Genomic DNA, 18,247 nt, shown 5'->3' with positions numbered 1-18,247 from the left:
CTTTCTCTGTGTCCCTTCAGGTTTAGGGTACAAAATTCACAGAGGTCAACTGCTTTGCCTAAAAAAAGTGCATTTTCGAACTTCTGACTCTTCCATCCTGAAGTGTTTTTTTTTTTTTTAATGGGTTGTTGGTTAAAATTCTATAATAAGGAATGTGGTTAACACAATTCCAATATATATATATATATATTTCTTTGGAACTATAGAAGTTGTCGGGGACATTAAATGTCATCATGCCGAACAGGAAAACTTTGTAATTGTGCTTATGAAAACTACTGTACCTCAAGCTTTCCAAGAGTTGTCGGAAGATTAATGTAGTGACAGTGAAGTCATGTGACTATGGTGGAGTTCATTTATAACTTTAACATAAACTTTATATGTCTGGCAATTGTATATAGTCTTCAAAATTAATATATGTTGGGAAGATTATATAGATGATAAAATGTATAAGAATCATACAATTTTATACAAAGCCAATGAAAAGTCCTCTTGAGTTTTTTAATTGAGGCAGTCAGAGTGATGCTTTTTCCTGGTTGGCCTATAAAATTATATAATTCTTGGAGTATGAATGAGAGATAGATGGAGTCTGGAGATGCCTGGCACAGAAATTTGAATTTCATTCGTTTCTAAGTTGTAAGGATGCATTACACGTTTTTCAGCTTTTATTGGTTACTTTCAGTGAAATTTACTGTTACAGCCTAAATACTGCCTTATAGACCTTAGTCAGAATATTTAATTTTTTCAGCTTTTCAAATAAATACAAAGCTGTGACAAATAGATATAATGTCTTAATTGGATAGTTCACCCAAAAATCATTTACTCACCCGCATGTCACTCCAGACTGTCATAGATTTCAAAAGATGATATTACGAACAAAAAAAACACTGAGACATTCATCTTTTTTTTGTTCCACAGAAGAACGAAAGTCAGGCTTTGAACAACAGGAGTGTGAGTTCACATTTAAAAAAAAAAAAAAGAATTTAAGGTGAACCATACTTATAAGGTCCTGTCACTTTTTTTTTAAATATGTACTCACATCTATCCCTCAGAGTAAAATATTTTTAAAAATACTTCAGAAGTAAATACACACTGGAATGCTATTTTCTACCAAAACACATTTTTTTTTGGATGAGGTGTCTGTGAAGAGGGGCTGTACAGCACCTTTGTCAAATGGTGCTATGTAGAACCATAAGAGGTGCCATAAAGCACCTTGATTGTTTACAATTTCTTCAACAAAAATGGTGCTCAACAGTGATTCTTTGGCTCGTTATAGGGGAACCTCTTTTGGCATTAATGGGACTTTAAGCTTTATAGCACATTTGTCAAATGGTGCTTTATAGAACCCTTTTTTTTTAGGTAGTAGGCCATTATCATGCTATATACTACAATGTTTTGAGTCAATATGCTTCTAAATGACGCTTTTAAACCAAATCGTGGATTGAAAGATTCAAAATCCTGTACTAAAAGCTTACTGATAAACAAAATACATTACACTTTTAAAATAGTTTAATTCATTTCTTTTAGTTGCAAATATAATCAGTGCTTTTTAACATTAACAACACTGGCTAAAGGAGTTAGAAAAAAAATAGAAGGAAAAAAAAATAGAAATTGGAATAGGCCCCAGAAAGAGAAAAGAGAGAGAGAGAGAGAGAGAGAGAGAGAGAGAGACTCTATGCACAGATTGAGTTGTACACTCCTTTTAATTGTGACAGGAAGTCCGGCTGCATCCTTCATTTTTAAGACAACGCACTCCAGGAAGGTCAGTGTCTTTTTCAGTCCTTTAGGATATTGGATCCCAAACAGAAAATATATACAAAGGATGAGGCCCAGTGCCACTGAGATGTCCTCACTCTCCTCAGTAATGAACCTCAACTTCAAACAGCAACCCCGGGTCCTCCTTAAAACAGTGCAGGCAAGAGCAGAATAGCTGCTTCCAACTGTAGTCCTTTAAACAAAACAAGAATTAGGTTAACATAACATGGTGGATGCTTTTATCTAATAAGTTTTCTTTGTTTTTCAATTAATTACTAAGACAGTAATTATTACTACCTTTAATAAACTAGAAATTAGTCTTTATTATTACACAAGACAGATACATGCAGAAATGTATGATCTCAGGCAGATATGGGTGTCAGTCAGTGATACACAGAAAATCTAAGTAGTGCAGATTTAATTACCTTTTTTCAGTTTGCCATCTTCACAGTCATCAACCACACGACTGAACTTCTCCATCAGGGGACTCTGTGAAACTTGAAGGACTTTAGATGCCATTACCGAGAGCTGAGAGAGAATCTGTTGGTCCACATCAACGTTGGTACGGTCTTTCAGATCCCAAAGGAGCTTATGTTAAGATGAAGGAAAAGTAAAAAAGACATAGTCATAACTCGTTAGTCATAAGTCATAAACTAAGGAGGCAATAAATACACTACTGTACTTACCATTTTGGCCAGTCTGAAACATGGAAACTCAGAGATAATCTCCTCCGTGCTGTGGTTAGACACACAATTTCTCTGGTAGATTTTTATCATCGCCATCCTTTCACAGAATTCCCCCAAGTCAATATCTTTCAACCACTGGCAAACTTGGACAGAAGTCCAACCCGTGAAGTCTGTCATAACCTGAAGAAAGAAATAAAATAACAAAACAAACAAATTACAACACTAGGATGAATGTAAGCCTATAGAGTAACTTATAGACCTATCAACAGCAGCCCAGTGATGACAAACATTTATTATTTAAATATTTTGTGCATGTTGACAGTATTTTATGATTTGACACGGACATTTGAACCTTATTTAAACATTGGGATAGTCGGTTGCCATTACAGTCTGAATGTGTATCCCTCATTTTTTTTTATTTGTTTTGCACTGAAGAAATAAAGACATGGATATCTTGAATGACATCAGGGTTAGTAAATTATCAGGACATTTTCATTTTGAGGTGAACTAACTTAATCCTTTAAATGTACTCAACACTAGCAGGCGAGACATTAACGTTACATGTGAATAGGGTAAGACTACACAGTATCCATGGTAACGATGCCGTTAGCTATAAAGCCCGCCACTGGGGGAATTAGACCATCGCTATTAGTGATTTGAAAAGATATTAAACGGTAGTGTTATAACGTTATATCTGGAGAAAGTCAAGAAAAGAACGACCCCAGTTAACTTACACTTAACTTACTTTACTTAACATACAGTCCAGTGTTTGTGAAACAACATATTTATTAGCCAACACGGTTGGTCAGGCTCCTCAGTCAGCTAACATTAGATTGATACTAAACTTAGCATTAATGTCACAAAACACGGTAAAACTTTTGCAAAATACAATGAAAAGTTTCCCCTGACAAGTAACGTAACGTTAGTTGTATATTTCAGTCGCAGTATGCGCTATGACACTCACCTCGAAAGATATCTTCTGTCTCTTTTTAGAAATGTGTTCGTCACGTTCGTCGTCGTCCTGGTTTTGATTGACGTCGAGTCCAACGGTCCCAGTTTGAGGAATGCGGCGCTCGCCCTCGCTCACGTGCACCTGAACTGCACAGTGCACACTATTCGGCGCATACTCGCATAGGTTCATATACAGTCTATGGTTTATATTATATATATATATATATATATATATATATATATATAATATATATATATATATATATATATATATATATATATATATATATATATACATATGATTTTTTATTATTTCTTTTATTGAACTTGAAATTCTTGACACATTTTCACATTTTGTAAGTAGAAATTGAAACACGTTTTTAAACATAACTTCTCTCCTCACTCATAACAAAAAGCAATTAATGAATATGAATATACGTTTTTATTGAAGTTTGTGACATAATTTCGGTATATATCTGACTTCACATACACACCAAAAAAATTTCTGTGGTCAAAAAGTCTTGTGTGGAGGCCTTGGATATGTGCCTTGTGTTCAGGAAAAATCACTGTATTTTAATGTCATTTTTTCTAATCCTATCACCAACTAAAGCTAAGACACTTAGGATATTAGAGAACTAATATCACTAAGAATTAGGGGGCTTAACAGGTTATTTGCATGTTAGTGGTGCCATATAGCACCATATCCACCCGCAAAGAACCGCTGAAGAAACCTGAAGAACCAAACTAGGCTTAACAGGTTCTTTAAATGGTAGTGGTGCTATATAGCACCATATCCACCACAAAGAACCCCTGAAGACCTGCCGAAGAACCATTATTTTTTAGTGTGTGTATGTGGTTGATTGACAGGTTGTTCTAGCAGATTATGGTGCACAAAAGTACTCTGTCCAGTCATGGCTTGATATATGAATGTGCAAATCACACTTGACATATTAACCTCATGAGAGGATTTACAGGAGAAATTTAAGGCAAGCCAGAGAGAATGCTTTATGTCAGTGTAGTTTAGTGTGATAATTTTTGAAAATAAAGCTTATCATGGCTAGGTGTTTAAAAGCTAATCCTCAAATTACATCATTACAGCCTGTGAGTTTGGCACAAGAAAGGCTTAGTCCGGTCACTCTGTGACTATCACAGAGACTTGACAGATTGAGTACAGTAGTAGATACATTATTTATATTGTTAAATAAGACATCTGTTGGATTTTTTTTTCACTTTGCCTGATAACACTATCCAAGATGTAGCATTCTGTTAACTACAACACAAAGGACAGGCTTAAAAAACTAAAGCACACTTGAAAAGGCTTGAATACACTACATGGCTTTCGCTCTGATTTCCCCCGATTTACAGTCTGGAGAAGTTGCTGCAGAGTCAGTCTGCAGATTTGAGTTGACAGATTTCATAGAAAATTGCATATTATATGATGGTCACAGACTCAATTGTTTAACTTCAGACTATGATCCCATCTGGATGGAGGAGATCAAACATGTTTGATATTTTCCACTGATTTTAGAAAACATATTGTTTTCATTTGTCACACATCTCCTAACAACAAGGCACACGATTTTGAGTGAGTTTCTTGTGATTGGAACAATTTTGAAGTCTGGTAGTGCGTGATCCTTGGTTGTTTAGTCTATGATGGCCAGTTTTTCCTTTGTGACTATTTACTTCACTATTTTATTTAAGTCGCTAATCTATAGCAGCTTTTGGTACAACCTTGTGTGACTTGTTTTGGATTGTAGCTCAAGTTGCCGGTAAAAAGTGGTCTCTGAGTCACAGGACATGTGTCGAGGTAAATGACGTTGAGGAGTTATACAGTGACAATGCATTTAAGGGAAAGTGTCAGTCTGACTTTAACTAGGGTGCAAGCAACACTGTTTGTAGAGCACTAAATGACAATAATCTCTTTTAACAGGTAGTCACTTCATTACATTATGAATGCAGTTAGTCATTTCAAAGAAACTCACATAAAGACTATTTTATATTGTAAGAATACATTTGCACAGTGTAATCCAGATATTGTGTAATTTTACCTCAAGCATGTGTGCATAAATCTGATTGCTGTGCGAGAGGAAAGCACTCTAGCTTTGCATGGGACGACCACAGACAATAACACTTGCTAAAAATGGAAACAGTAGAGAGATTAAATATGTCTTTCTGAGTTGACAAGGATTTAGAGTTTTCTGCTTTTGCACAAATGTCGTTTTCTCCCCAAAGCATCAGCGTTTCCTGTTTTTTCCATTTTTCATGACTACAGTGAAATAGCTACAGTTGCGATGTGATCCCATCATCAGGAAGTTAAAAAAATCACAACTGTCCTTCAGTATACTGTAAAAAAAATATGCTACACTGTCTGATTAGACTTTTTCCAATGATTTGTTAATATAACCAAGTGTAGCTAGGTTGATTTAGTCACATTAAATTAAACGTTTCACTTAAATAAAAGCAGTTGCATCACATTTTCTTCACTAGGCTGTGCATGGGCTTCATCTGGATGTGTGTTCCAGTGATATTATTTTGTTTTGTAGATCCTGTGTCTTGTTTGAAGAAGAGATCACAATAGCTTGTCAGTTTTAATTCCCATATCGTGTTTGATCTGATGCAAAAAACTTTTCAGTATTTCTACAGTTCAGCCTGATGTCACTGAAAGACCCCTTGGACTGAAATAGCTTAATGTCAGCAACACTTTGTATATCACACCACCTTTAAGCCTTTACAGTCCGTTCATAAACCCAAATATTTGGCTTCCAGTTTGGGAAGCACCTGTTCCAGTCATTGTTAAACAATGGCAAAAAATCTATCTTTATTAAAAAAAAAAAACACTACCCCTCATTTCTGTTGCATAAGATTTAATCTGTGGGCAAAGTTGGTGATGTTTAGGATCATCTGTATTAGAGGGCTGTAGCAGTGAATCATGTGGCTCGCGCTGTATCGGACCTCCGCGAGGCGCTGATCACGAGAGGAATGGGCATACGGTACACGCCGCTGGATGCGCAGAAATCTCTTCAAAATGCCTACATTTTCGGTCATGTACAAGGGAGCGATCATGATTAGCAGGTAAAAACCTTTGGTTTGTAATTTTGTGGTAGTTGAGCTGCATTACGGCTCGTTTTGTTTTTTCCAGCTCATTAGCTCCAGTGAGCACTAAAACCTTGAGCGGTCTTGAAAGAAGCGTTGACATAACGCGCGTCTTCACTTCGTCCGCTTCTGTTTTTGGAGACTTTGGGGTACTTTGTGGTACCTGGGCTGTGCTCAGGTGTGTCACTGACAAAGCGTGTTAGTAATATAAGTGGTGAGAGAATGGAAAACGTGAGTAAAATGTGTTGACTGACGGCTACTTCACCATTCGTTCTTATACAAACTGCATTGACTGCAGGTACAGTGTGGAAAAGTGCGTATTTGATTTCATTTGTCCGCTATATGCTTTGATGAATCCACAACACTATAAAGGATGTACTATTAATGTGCTCTAATCACCTGGAGATTATATGTGTTCGTGCGTACTCACTAAATCCATTCATACATACCTCGTGGAATGCATACAACTTCGCTAGGCTTTATGCGTTTTAAACCAGAGGTTTTTAAACTTTTTGATGACAAGAACCCACCCAAAATGATGATCCATTTGCAAGGGTCCCACTTTGTAAAATATAAAGGCAGCTGGATATTTTCATGTACAAAGTGAGCACTATAGTAAGCATGATATTTAGGACAACATGCTTTTTGCAAAATTAAATAATTGGCTTGTAGCCTATGTCCATTACTTTATAAATCAAAATAAATAATGCAAATATAGGTCTGGAAAATATTAACTTTGTATAAAAGTAACTGTATGTTAATGTTCAGTCCATTTCAAATTTACAGCTTTTTACAGTACGCATTGAAAACATCTCCGGTGAGCAAACTAAAAAAAGAAACAAAAAAGAGGCTAATAAATGTTCTTGAATGCATGTATAAACTCTCAAAAACCCATAAGTTTTTTAAAAATTTCTTATTAGAATAAAATAACCATGATTAGTCCCACACTGATTGTGCCAGGAACTTTAACGTCCTTAAAAAGTTTTTTTATTTTTTATTTTTATTTCCACTGACCCCCTACTATTTTAAATGTCTATTTTAGAAGCTGCGCTGTGCTGGGGACAGTGGACACTCTCTGTTACGTAACTCTTGTGAAGCATGTTTAGCTTGAATTGTAGCCTCAGAGGAAGTCTTAGGTTCAAACAATCTGAAGTACAATTTCAAGGAGTCTGCAGGAAAGGTTGGAAGCATGTAATCTTTCTGGTGTAGTACTGGTAAGTCACTTAACAACAAAATGCCCAAAGAATGTAAGTGTTCTGATAAATTGCCTACTAAAAAACAGGCCTCATAATATTCATTCCTCTTTCAACTGCATGAAAACAGTGTTTCCACTGCCAAAGCGACGAGTTTATTCAATAAATTACTTAATTTTACTTAATGATTTAAGTAAAAAATAATCAGTGTTCTCAAAAATCAGAACCACACACAGATTCTGAGTTCATGAGAAAGAGGAGCCTGTCCAAAGCAGGACATTCATGCTAAATAATTTATACTAATTCCCCACTGGAATGAACTGGTCTTGATACTAATAACAGTCCACAGGCACAGAAAATTTGCCCCCACATAAACTCACAGTGTATATATATTTTTCAATATTCAGATATGAATTGAATTACCAGCTTAAAATGTAATAGATTTTAAAGAGTTTGTTTCACATAAAAAGGTTTTCTGAATCTAACAATCCTTAATTTGTTGCTTAGTTCAAAGTTACTAAGTTTTCCATGTTCTAACATGGATGCTATGGGCGATACCACTTATTTTGTTTTCGATACGATACCGATCCTTTTATTAACCAGTACTTTCAAAATATAAAACTAAACAAAACATCAATTACTAAATACTACAGTTAAAACTATAGTCACTTTACCATGGTTCATTGTTATAAGGGACTGCCAGTAATAGGCTGTTGCATGCATAAAATGCTACCTTTTTATTCAGAGAGTGTATGATTTATTTTAACAACACATAGATCAATAGAACGTGAGCAATATGAACTTTTAACATTCAAATTTAAATAAATGTACTGCACAAACTAGGGTACAATTTCAATATGTTTATTGTGAAATAACCCAAACATATATGTTTTTTCTGCATTGTTCTGGGCTGCTGTTCCCAAAAACATCAATGCTCTCTTATTATTTGCATATTTGCAATTATTCTTTTCATATTTGCACATTATTTTTTGGAAACCCAGCTCTATTTAAATGCACTGTCAGAAGTGATTGAACGCTCTCTGTAATTGATTGATTCTGCCTTGCAACATCTGTGTGAGTTCAGATGAGCAGGAAAATCCCTCCCACACAATTATTTGCTGACATAGGTTATTTGTCCAATTTAATGCATATTGTACGCATATTTTTTTGTTAAATAAACAAAATCGCTGATAAATAAAAACATCTTAGTATCGATATTTTTATTTGAGTATCGATACTTTTGATACTCGCATCAGTATTGATATATCGATACTTCATGATTGATTCGCCCATTCCTAATGGATGCTGCTTTTTTTCTCCATCCTGCACAGGACACTGATGGGTCCGTATGGAGGAGATCGAGCAGTGCATTCCATGGAGTTTACAGACTGCGAGAATGGATTAGGTAAGTGCCTCTTAAAGTATTCATTTTATTGTACATTTGTGTGTTTGTATAATTTACCAAATATTCCATCAGAACACTGTCTTCAATCTTTGAGGACCACCTTAGAAATCAATTTGTTTGATAAATGCTGTCTTTTGCGTGCAGATTGAGAATGAAGGGTTACTAAGAATTATTCAAGACATAAGAAAGATATGGAGCAGCACATCTTTTAGTTGATTTTAATGAGGCCTATCGTACAGCATGCATCTCAGATCTCTAATGGCCATGAGGAAGTGAAATAAGGTGTATGGTAGAGAAGCGATGGGATAGGTTTAGGGTACGGTTGTTTTCCAGTCTTTCAAGTCTTGCGCTGTCTTTGTTATATTTATTCCGCAGCCTGATCTCCCTCTTCACAATAGATCAAAAACATTATTTGAAAGCAGCTCTAAGCTCCTTAAACCTGTCCTTCTTATATCCCAACCACAACAAACAACAAACCATTTTACAAAAAAAACCATTCTTAGTATACAATACAATTAAAACAAAACAAACAAATGAAGCTCAGATATAGATGAAAACAGCACTGATAAATCAAATATTTTACAACACATATTTGCAGTGCTATCATGTACAGACTTAAGTGTGACACTGTCATAAGCATTCAAGGGTTTTTTCAGGACACAGTCCTTACTTTGCATTTATTTTTGAGTTATATGACATTTTTTTGAGTTTGAGTTTAGTAAAGAACACGTTTTGTGGATAACCGGTTTGCAGTTCTTTTCATTAAATTGCTTCCAACTCTGAAGATTTATCTTAAAGTGAATCTATTAATATGCAATACCAGCTCAAAACTCAATTAGTGTCAATACATTGTCTGTCTATTAATACCAGATAAGCCTGAAGCAAAGAGAGGATATTTATTATTCTATAAGTGTGACTAAATAGTGTGACCAAAAGCGAATCTGAAGCATCTGTACTGTCCATCAAGGGAAGTGTCTTTTTAGCATGTTTTCTGCTTCTGAACTGCCTGCTAATGAATCTTCCACAGGTATGGGTGTGAAAGATGCTCATCTCATTAAAGGCTTTCATGTTTTGGTGGCGTCTAAGCTTGTTCCTGTTGTTTCAACAATTAATGGCCTGACAACACTGATTTGCAGTTGCTCTCTCACATAAGGGATCTGCCATCCTTTCACACTGACATCTAGACAATGAGTTCATTCAGTATAATTGTATTTAGATGAACCCTAAGTTCATCAGTTTTCTTATTACATGTTATTGATCTTATTGTGAACAAAAGGTTTTTTTTACCACCTAATTTTTAATCAAAAAATCAAACTTGGGTCTTTGGGTGAAAAGTCCAATTTTTTCTGTCAATGTATTTTGGGCGCCTCCAATCATTTTCCCTGCGAAATGGCAGGTGAGCGTGCACTGAGAATAAACAGACGATATCTGCTGGTGTAGACGCTAATATGGTTATCTTTATAGTTATCTTTATAGTTATCTTTCTTGGTGGTAACAGGGCTTTACAATAAACCTTAAGCTCACATTCAAATCTTCCTCTGTCCAAGCAACAACCAATGCATAAAACAAATCCATGCCCCTCCGTTTCTCTCGGATAAGACACAATATGGAAGAAAAGCTCTGTTGCTACTTCCCTTTCGTCACAACTTTAATTCAGTATTTTTTGTTTATGTTGTACTGGACTCGTCTTGTTTTTAAAGGGATAGTTCACCCAAAAATGAAAATTCTGTCATTAATTACTCACCCTCATGTCGTTCCAAACCTGTAAGACCTTCGTTCATCTTCAGAACACAAATAGATATAGATATTTTTGATGAAATCCGAGAGCTTTCTGACCCTCCATAGACAGCAACGCCACTACCACGATCAAGGCACAGAAAGGTATAAGGACATTTTTAAAATAGTCCATATGACATCAGTGGTTCAACCCTAATTTTATGAATTTTATGAAGCTACGAGTTGTATACAAATAAATGCACAGACATTTGCACTCTGCATCAAAAACATATAAATGAACGCGCTGTTGCACCTCTGAGAACTTTTAAGGCTTATTCTGTGGCGTTTATATAAGCCTTTTGACGGGTTGTTGTCACAGAGCTGTAAAAACGGTTACACATTAAGTGATTGAATCGCGTTTGTGCTGAACTCTTATTACAAAGCAAAAACAAGTCTTGCAGTCTAAAGCATCTGTCATATCAAATCAACACGTGCTGTTGTGAATAATTAAGTGAAGCGTCTTCTCATAGTATAAAAACACGCAGTCTCATGAATAATTTAATAGACACTGACGTATCATCGATGTACTATAGTCCTTTGCCACGTCACAAATTGTGACATCAACACAATATAGATTTTAAACCCTGAAGATGAAAATAGAGCAAAAAAACTTAAATTAACCAGTTTTCTCCAACAGTTAGAACTATTGAATGCTAACATTGTCTTCTATGATGTGCATCACAAACACCTCTGCTAAAATCTCAGAAAAAGTAGTCTGGGGTTTCATGACCCTTTAAGGATTTCTTTAACCTCAATACTTTTAAACTCAGTGAAGTGAAACAGGATTCCTGTGTGTTTAATGCACTTTAGTAATCGATTCAGTGCAGCACAGAGTCAGCAGGGAGATTTGGAGCTTCACAGAGTTGCTGTGGCCCCCTGAAATCCAAAAAAAAAACCTAATTTCAGTCCACTTGATGACCTCAGGGGGGATGCAGACCTCACAACATATACCTGAAGCTCTGAAAGTCTTATGTGTGTAATACCTAAAACTAATACTGACCCAAGTCAGCTGTGAATCCTTACTTTAGGGAGACTCATTTGAACATAAGCTGTTTAAGACTTCTATTATCAGACTTGAAATCAGACACAAATGGAGACGTCTACAGCAGCTGGGGTGCAGTATTTATCATATCTGCATTAGGATTACTTTCCTTACCAAAGTGACAAATCATTTACACTGCTGTTCAAAAGTTTGGGGTAAAGTAAAACAGTAATATTGTAAAATATTATTGCAATTTAAAATGACTGTTTTCCATTTTAATATAATTTAAAACATCAATTAATCTTGTGACATCAAAGCTGTATTTTCAGCATCATTACTCCAGTCTTCAGTATCATGTGATTCTTCAGAAATTAATCTCATATGCTGATTTGATGCTCAAGAAACGTTTCTTATCATCAATCTTCATCAAACAGTTGTGCTGCTTTTGTGGAAACCATGATATATTTTCTTCAGGATTTATTTATTTTTTATTAATAGAAGGTTCAAAAGAACAGCATTTATTAGAAATACAAATCTTTCGTAACATTATTAATGTTTTTATGTTTCCACTATTCTACTGTTTCCACTATTTTCTATATTTTTGTGTTTTGCTTACATTTATTTGACTGAAAAATATCAACAGTTAAACACAAGTATGAAAGAATATTTTACTTTGAGTAAAGCATGCTTTGTCTCTTCTTAAGGAATCAAAGTGTTCGGTGGTGTTAAAGAACTAACAGGAGATGAATATGGCGTTTATGTGAAGAGGATCTTACCTGGTGGTCTTGCTTCCAGTGATGGTAAGTTTTCTCAAAGACTTTTTTTTTTAAATCACAGTTTGCCTTAACATTTATCCAGGAGGTCTCCTAAAACTTTTTAAACAAAGCAAAACGTATCTGGTGAAGCTAGTCATCCAGCATGGGAACTTTGATCCACATTATATTCAGCAGCTTTTGCTAATGAACAAAATGAATCAATCTTGTTATTATCAATGGGAGTATCTACTGTGGCATCTAGAGATAATCTTTACATTTACAATGAATGTGAAGTATAATAGCCACATAAATTGAACCTGAGAAATCTGAACATTCAGACGCAAAATTAGAAAGGAAACTGTGTCAGTGCAGCTGTTTACATTTCTGTGAAACAGATTGTCTGTCTCACTGCGTATACCTCTGCTTAAGTCTCTCACGTGTGAAGCGTCATCCCTGTGCTTAAAGTTAATGCCCCTGACAGACTGGAATTAGAGTCTGTCTCCCATTCTGCTGCTGCCGAGCACGGGGTATATGGGAGCTTATATGGGCGCATGCGCTCTGAGACGGCTCCGCTCACACCATTCCTGTCAGCTCACCATTCAGAGAAGTCAGCATGCTTCCTGGTTTGGTGGAAAGACAAATCAAGCATGCTGGTATTTACCTGGTAGACAGATATTCTGAGGGAATCTAGACAGCTTTTCACAGAAAATAATCCAGGGTGACTGTAAAATCTGACACTGGAAAGGTGATATTTGGCTGCAGTGAGTAGGACATAGGTGACCCCTTTGAGACTTTAACAGCTTGTTCCTTTCCAGATTTGATTTGTTCTGACAAGATATCTCAGAAGTGATGGTAGAAGGGGTCGAGAAGACGTAACCCTGACCTACATTTGAGAGCGATGTTATTAATATGTCCTACGGAAATAAAAAAAGGTTGAGGGCTGTATGCTGTCTACTGCTACAGTTTGCTAAAACATTTGAGGAACCAAATTATGGCACTAAACATTTTGAACAGTAATGGTGACCATATCATAAACCAAAATACAGTCTGGGAATCTATTCTGGGCTATTTACTTTTTATTTCTCATACAGAGCTGTTGAGGAATTTTTATGGTCAAGGTCAACAGCACCTAACAACACTCCACAGCAACAAAAAAACTTCCTCCAAAAAAAAAAAAGTATCTTTTTATTTATTTATTTAGGTTTTTAGAATTAGCTCTTTATGTTCTTAGTTCTTAAATGCCTTCATTTCTGACTCCTTCAACGTGGACTACATATTTAATGAGTGCATATATTACCGTTCGATAGTTTGGGGTTGGTGTGATTTTTTAAATGTTGTTGATAGAAGCTTTTACATGCTCACCAAGGCTGCATTCATTTGAAAAAAAAAAATAAAAACATACAGTGAAACAGCAACAATTGTGAAATATTTTTACAATTTTAAATAACAATTTTCTATTTTAATATATTTTAAAATATGTGATGGCAAAGCTGATTTTTTAGCAGCCATTACTACAGTCTTCAGTGCTACATGATCCTTCAGAAATCATTCTAATGTTTATTTATTATTATTTTCAATGTTGAAAACAGTTGTGGTGCTTAATATTTTTGTTAGAACCATGATACCTTTTTTTCAGAACAGCAAAAAAAAAAAAACACTGCATTTATTTGAAACAGAAAACTTTTGTAACTTTTATAAGTGTCTTAACTGTCACTTTTCATTAATTTAATGCATCCTTGCTGAATAAAACTATTAATTTCTTTTGAAAAACTCCCCTTGAACGGTAGTCTGTCTTTATATAGCAGAAAGTATTAAGAATAATATTTAAAGAATACTGTATAGTATGTAATATTAATATATTTGTCAAGTCATTTCATGGGCTTTTAATTATGGTCTTTATGGTTTTTATTTTATTAATGTTTTATTAGGAAACCTGCAGCCTGGAGACCAAATCTTGGAGGTGAATGGCGAAAGCTTGATTGGCGTGACAAGTGAACGGTGCATAGCTTGCTCTCTTATTTTTTAATTAATATATTCTTCTATTCTGTTTTACCTCTTTTGACAGAAAACCTGCTAAATTAGGCACTTTTAAAATACTTATGTCTGATGTTGTTGTTTGATTGCAGAGCGGTGGACATTCTTAGAGCAGCATCCTCAACCAATCGTATGCGCCTTCTCATAGCCAGAGATGAGGAAGCCAGGTAAGCCACTGATCGATCCATTATCACAACAGTCCTGAAGATCACAAACTTCATTCCCATTAGGAGCTTATCAAACCACATTAAGCACAATAGCCACATTATATAAAATATACACTACCGTTGAAACGTTTGGGGTCAGTAACATATTTTTATTCAGCAAGGATGCTATTATGAGCAGAAAATCAGCATATTAGTATGATTTCTGAATGATCATGTGACACTGAAGACTGGAGTAATGGCTGTTAAAATTTCAGCTTTCATAGGAATAAATTACACTTAAAAAAAAAAAAAAATTAACTAGTTATTTTAAATTGTAATAATATTTACCAATATTAAAATTATATACATAACAAACTTTAAAAAATTTTGAACAAAAAAATATTTTAAAAATGTATAATTAAAATTCATAATCCTTTTTTAAAAATTAGTACTAAAGATTTAGCTTTTTAAGCGAGCCAATGAGTTTTTTCTTTGGACTTTACTGCTAATAGTCAACTTGCCACAGTGAGATTTAACCATTATTTGTCATGTCTTAAACACTCTCATGCACTGATATTAATCTATGGACATCTAAACTGAGTATCTTTCATTTGAATGTCCACCCCTTAGACGACACGTTAAATAATTCAATGAAAGATGAATAATTTTGTTCATAAACTAGATCTGACTGAGTATTGGCAGTGCATTTGAGTCTCTTGGTGTGCTATTCAAAGACAAGCTTCGGGCCCACAGGGCTCCCATACTGCCTCCTTCCACTGTTCACTTCACTCACTAGAAAAACATTATAAATGGAAAAACAGCATTCCTGCTTATGGAAATGCCAGTGACTTTTCACTCTCTAAAACATTAGTTAAATGAGATCTATTGTTTTTAAGTAATGAGCAATCATTTTTCAGGCATGAACATTTATAATTCTCTTGCCCCCCCCCAAAAAAACACATTATAAACAGTATTTTTTTCATGTATATGTGAAATGAGTCATCTTTCCTATTTTTGTTAATATACAGAAACAATTACAAGAAAGCCATTCACAGAATAAACTCTTAAACAAAACACATTATAAAAAACACATTATAAAAAATAATAACAGCAACACTATAACAGCTTTAATCCAACCAATAAACCATTTAATAAATAAAAATATAAATAAAAATAGACATTTCTTAAAGAAAACTGTACTGACCCCAGACTTTTGATTATAATATTGTATTATGTAAATATGCTTTCTAATTTCCCCTTCTTTACTATTTACTGTCACCTAAAATGCTCACTTAAGGTTAATCCTTAAAAAAAAAACAGATAATTTAACAGTTAAATGTAATATTTAGAAAAATTCAAAATGAATGTCATTTTTAATACAGTACTCTGTACAATTTTTTTTTTTCAAAGTTGTAAATAAAGCAAAAAAAAATATGTTTTACAAAAACCACCTGTTCATGCAGCTTCTAGTTCAAATGAGTAAGTAAGCCGCTAGAACACAAGGATATTATATATTACTGAGCCACTGTTGGCTTTAAGATTAACAGGTTTTTATTCAGATTTTGGTACACATCAGACATATATTACACAGAATCCCAGATGTGTTTACTGTGAGAGTCAGTAGGATGGCCGCAGTGTACTTTTGACCTTTACATACGGACAGACTGGCAGGAGATTCAGTCCCATAGCTCTGGACTGGCAGTAGATTGTCTGAATGAAGGAAGAACCCTGCATTGCGTGCATGGAGATACTGAGCGAGCAAGAGTAAGAGAGAATGAGAACAGACTCACAGTTTAAGCCATGATGAGATGAGTCCTTGCGTCTCCGTGCTTTAATCTGCGTTCTGCCCTTAACCACTGCGCATTGTGGGGATTACGCCACTGCCTCCATGCAAAGACCTCCTCTGCCTTAATATCAGCAACCTGGAAGTCTTCAGGGACCGAAAGACTGAGCGCAGCAATTCTGGGCTTTTTGTTTGTGTGTATTTATGAGGAAAACATTTAGAATGTGCATGTATCCACGGCGGTTTATTGAGACAACGCTCAAGCCTTTTAGAGTCAGCTCCTTAACATATGCATCACAACCTTGTCTGACCTCCCTCCTTTTAATCCACACTGATAAACCATCCTGAGGATGAAGGAAAAGGAGGCAAAAGCTCTAATTGCATTGCATCATGTACTTCGAAAGCTGTCACTTTGAGTACACTTAGATATGTTGGGCTTAGAATAAATATGAATCGTCTCTGGTATGGAAGATAGCAAAGGGTCTGCAGTAGTTACTGAAGGCTTGGCTGTCTTTATATAGTCTTCTGAACCCACAAAGTCACTTTGCATTGTAGTAAAAAGAAGCAAAGGTCTGCTTAGATTTGTGATGTGTGTAGATGTGGAGCCACTCAGGGACACCTGCATGTAGGTAAAGAGGCCAGTGGCTGATGCTGTGCACCAGTGCGTAATGAACACATGTCCATAAGTGAATATGGTTTGAGTCCAGTGACAGGACATTTCTGTTGACCTATATCTGACACTCAAGAGGTGTCTAGGGGAAAATGGACTGAGATGGAGGGGAATATTTAAATAGACTGTAGATGCTGCCCAGCTCAACTGAAGGCAACTAAAGAGAACTCAGCATGTTTATTTTTACTCAATAGGCTGATCACAAAATCCATTGGCATTGCTATATATTTCAGTAACAGTACAATGATTTGGCAGGACCAGCTGTTTTCCAGCAGTATATGACAACTACAAATTACACAACTACAGAAACACATTAACTGGAAAACAGTTGGTCCTTTATATAACATATATTAAATTATATATATATATATATATATATATATAATTTCCAGTTATTGTTCAAATTTATGATTTATTTTATTTTTTATTTTAGCATTTGCCATGTTTTTTCCCATCTTGTAGTGATAGTGTATGCTGCCCTCTAGAGAGCCGTATATCTGCTTAGAGCATATTTGGATTGTGTAGATAACATTCCCGAGTCCTTCACAAACGAATTAACTGACATGATATTATTTGTGGACAGTGCAAGCTGTTCTTACATAATCTGAGGGCAGTAAGAACTGTTATGTCATTTAGGTGTCTAAAGGTATTTGGGTTGTTTTGTATGATCTTATTGAAGGTTTTAATTTTTTTTTATGGTTGGTTACATTGTGGTTATTGTTAATTCCTCTTCTGTCTTTGTGTAGGAGAGAATTTGCAGAGCTCCTTGAAAAATACGGCTCAAACAGCAGCACAGGATCTAACAGGAATTCACCTATTCAGCATAGTAGGTTTCTATGTTTCAGTCATTGTCAGGTTTACAGTACATGAAATGTACATATTTTAAAGGCATAGTATTGTCTTTTGTAAATGCATTCATTTCTGTACTCAGGTGTACTAGAATGTCTCTTTCCTCTTCCCTGACATAACAAAGGTTATGAAATGCTGATTCATGCAATATGATCCTCACAACTGGAGGAGG

The 18,247-nt window shown here is 35.2% G+C and overlaps 1 protein-coding gene across 6 annotated transcripts in view; it reads left to right on the top strand.

The window, feature by feature from the left end:
• Nucleotides 1–18,247, top strand: part of LOC109101474 (syntaxin-binding protein 4-like) — a 46,514-nt gene that overhangs the window by 8,967 nt on the left and 19,300 nt on the right. For 3 of the 6 annotated variants that reach the window (XM_042719889.1, XM_042719888.1, XM_042719886.1), the window contains exons 2-6: nucleotides 9,007–9,080; nucleotides 12,543–12,638; nucleotides 14,522–14,591; nucleotides 14,720–14,794; nucleotides 17,973–18,052. In XM_042719889.1, coding sequence (XP_042575823.1) covers nucleotides 9,014–9,080; nucleotides 12,543–12,638; nucleotides 14,522–14,591; nucleotides 14,720–14,794; nucleotides 17,973–18,052 — 388 coding nt within the window. In that variant the 5' untranslated portion in view covers nucleotides 9,007–9,013. Of the gene's footprint in view, nucleotides 1–6,306; nucleotides 6,462–6,677; nucleotides 6,714–9,006; nucleotides 9,081–12,542; nucleotides 12,639–14,521; nucleotides 14,592–14,719; nucleotides 14,795–17,972; nucleotides 18,053–18,247 lie in introns of those variants that run through there. The other 3 variants (XM_042719887.1, XM_042719885.1, XM_042719890.1) reach the window with 2 other exon arrangements.

This window comes from Cyprinus carpio, chromosome B3 (assembly GCF_018340385.1).
Source record: "Cyprinus carpio isolate SPL01 chromosome B3, ASM1834038v1, whole genome shotgun sequence".
NCBI lineage: Eukaryota > Metazoa > Chordata > Actinopteri > Cypriniformes > Cyprinidae > Cyprinus > Cyprinus carpio.
This window is presented reverse-complemented; position numbering and strand designations above follow the sequence as displayed.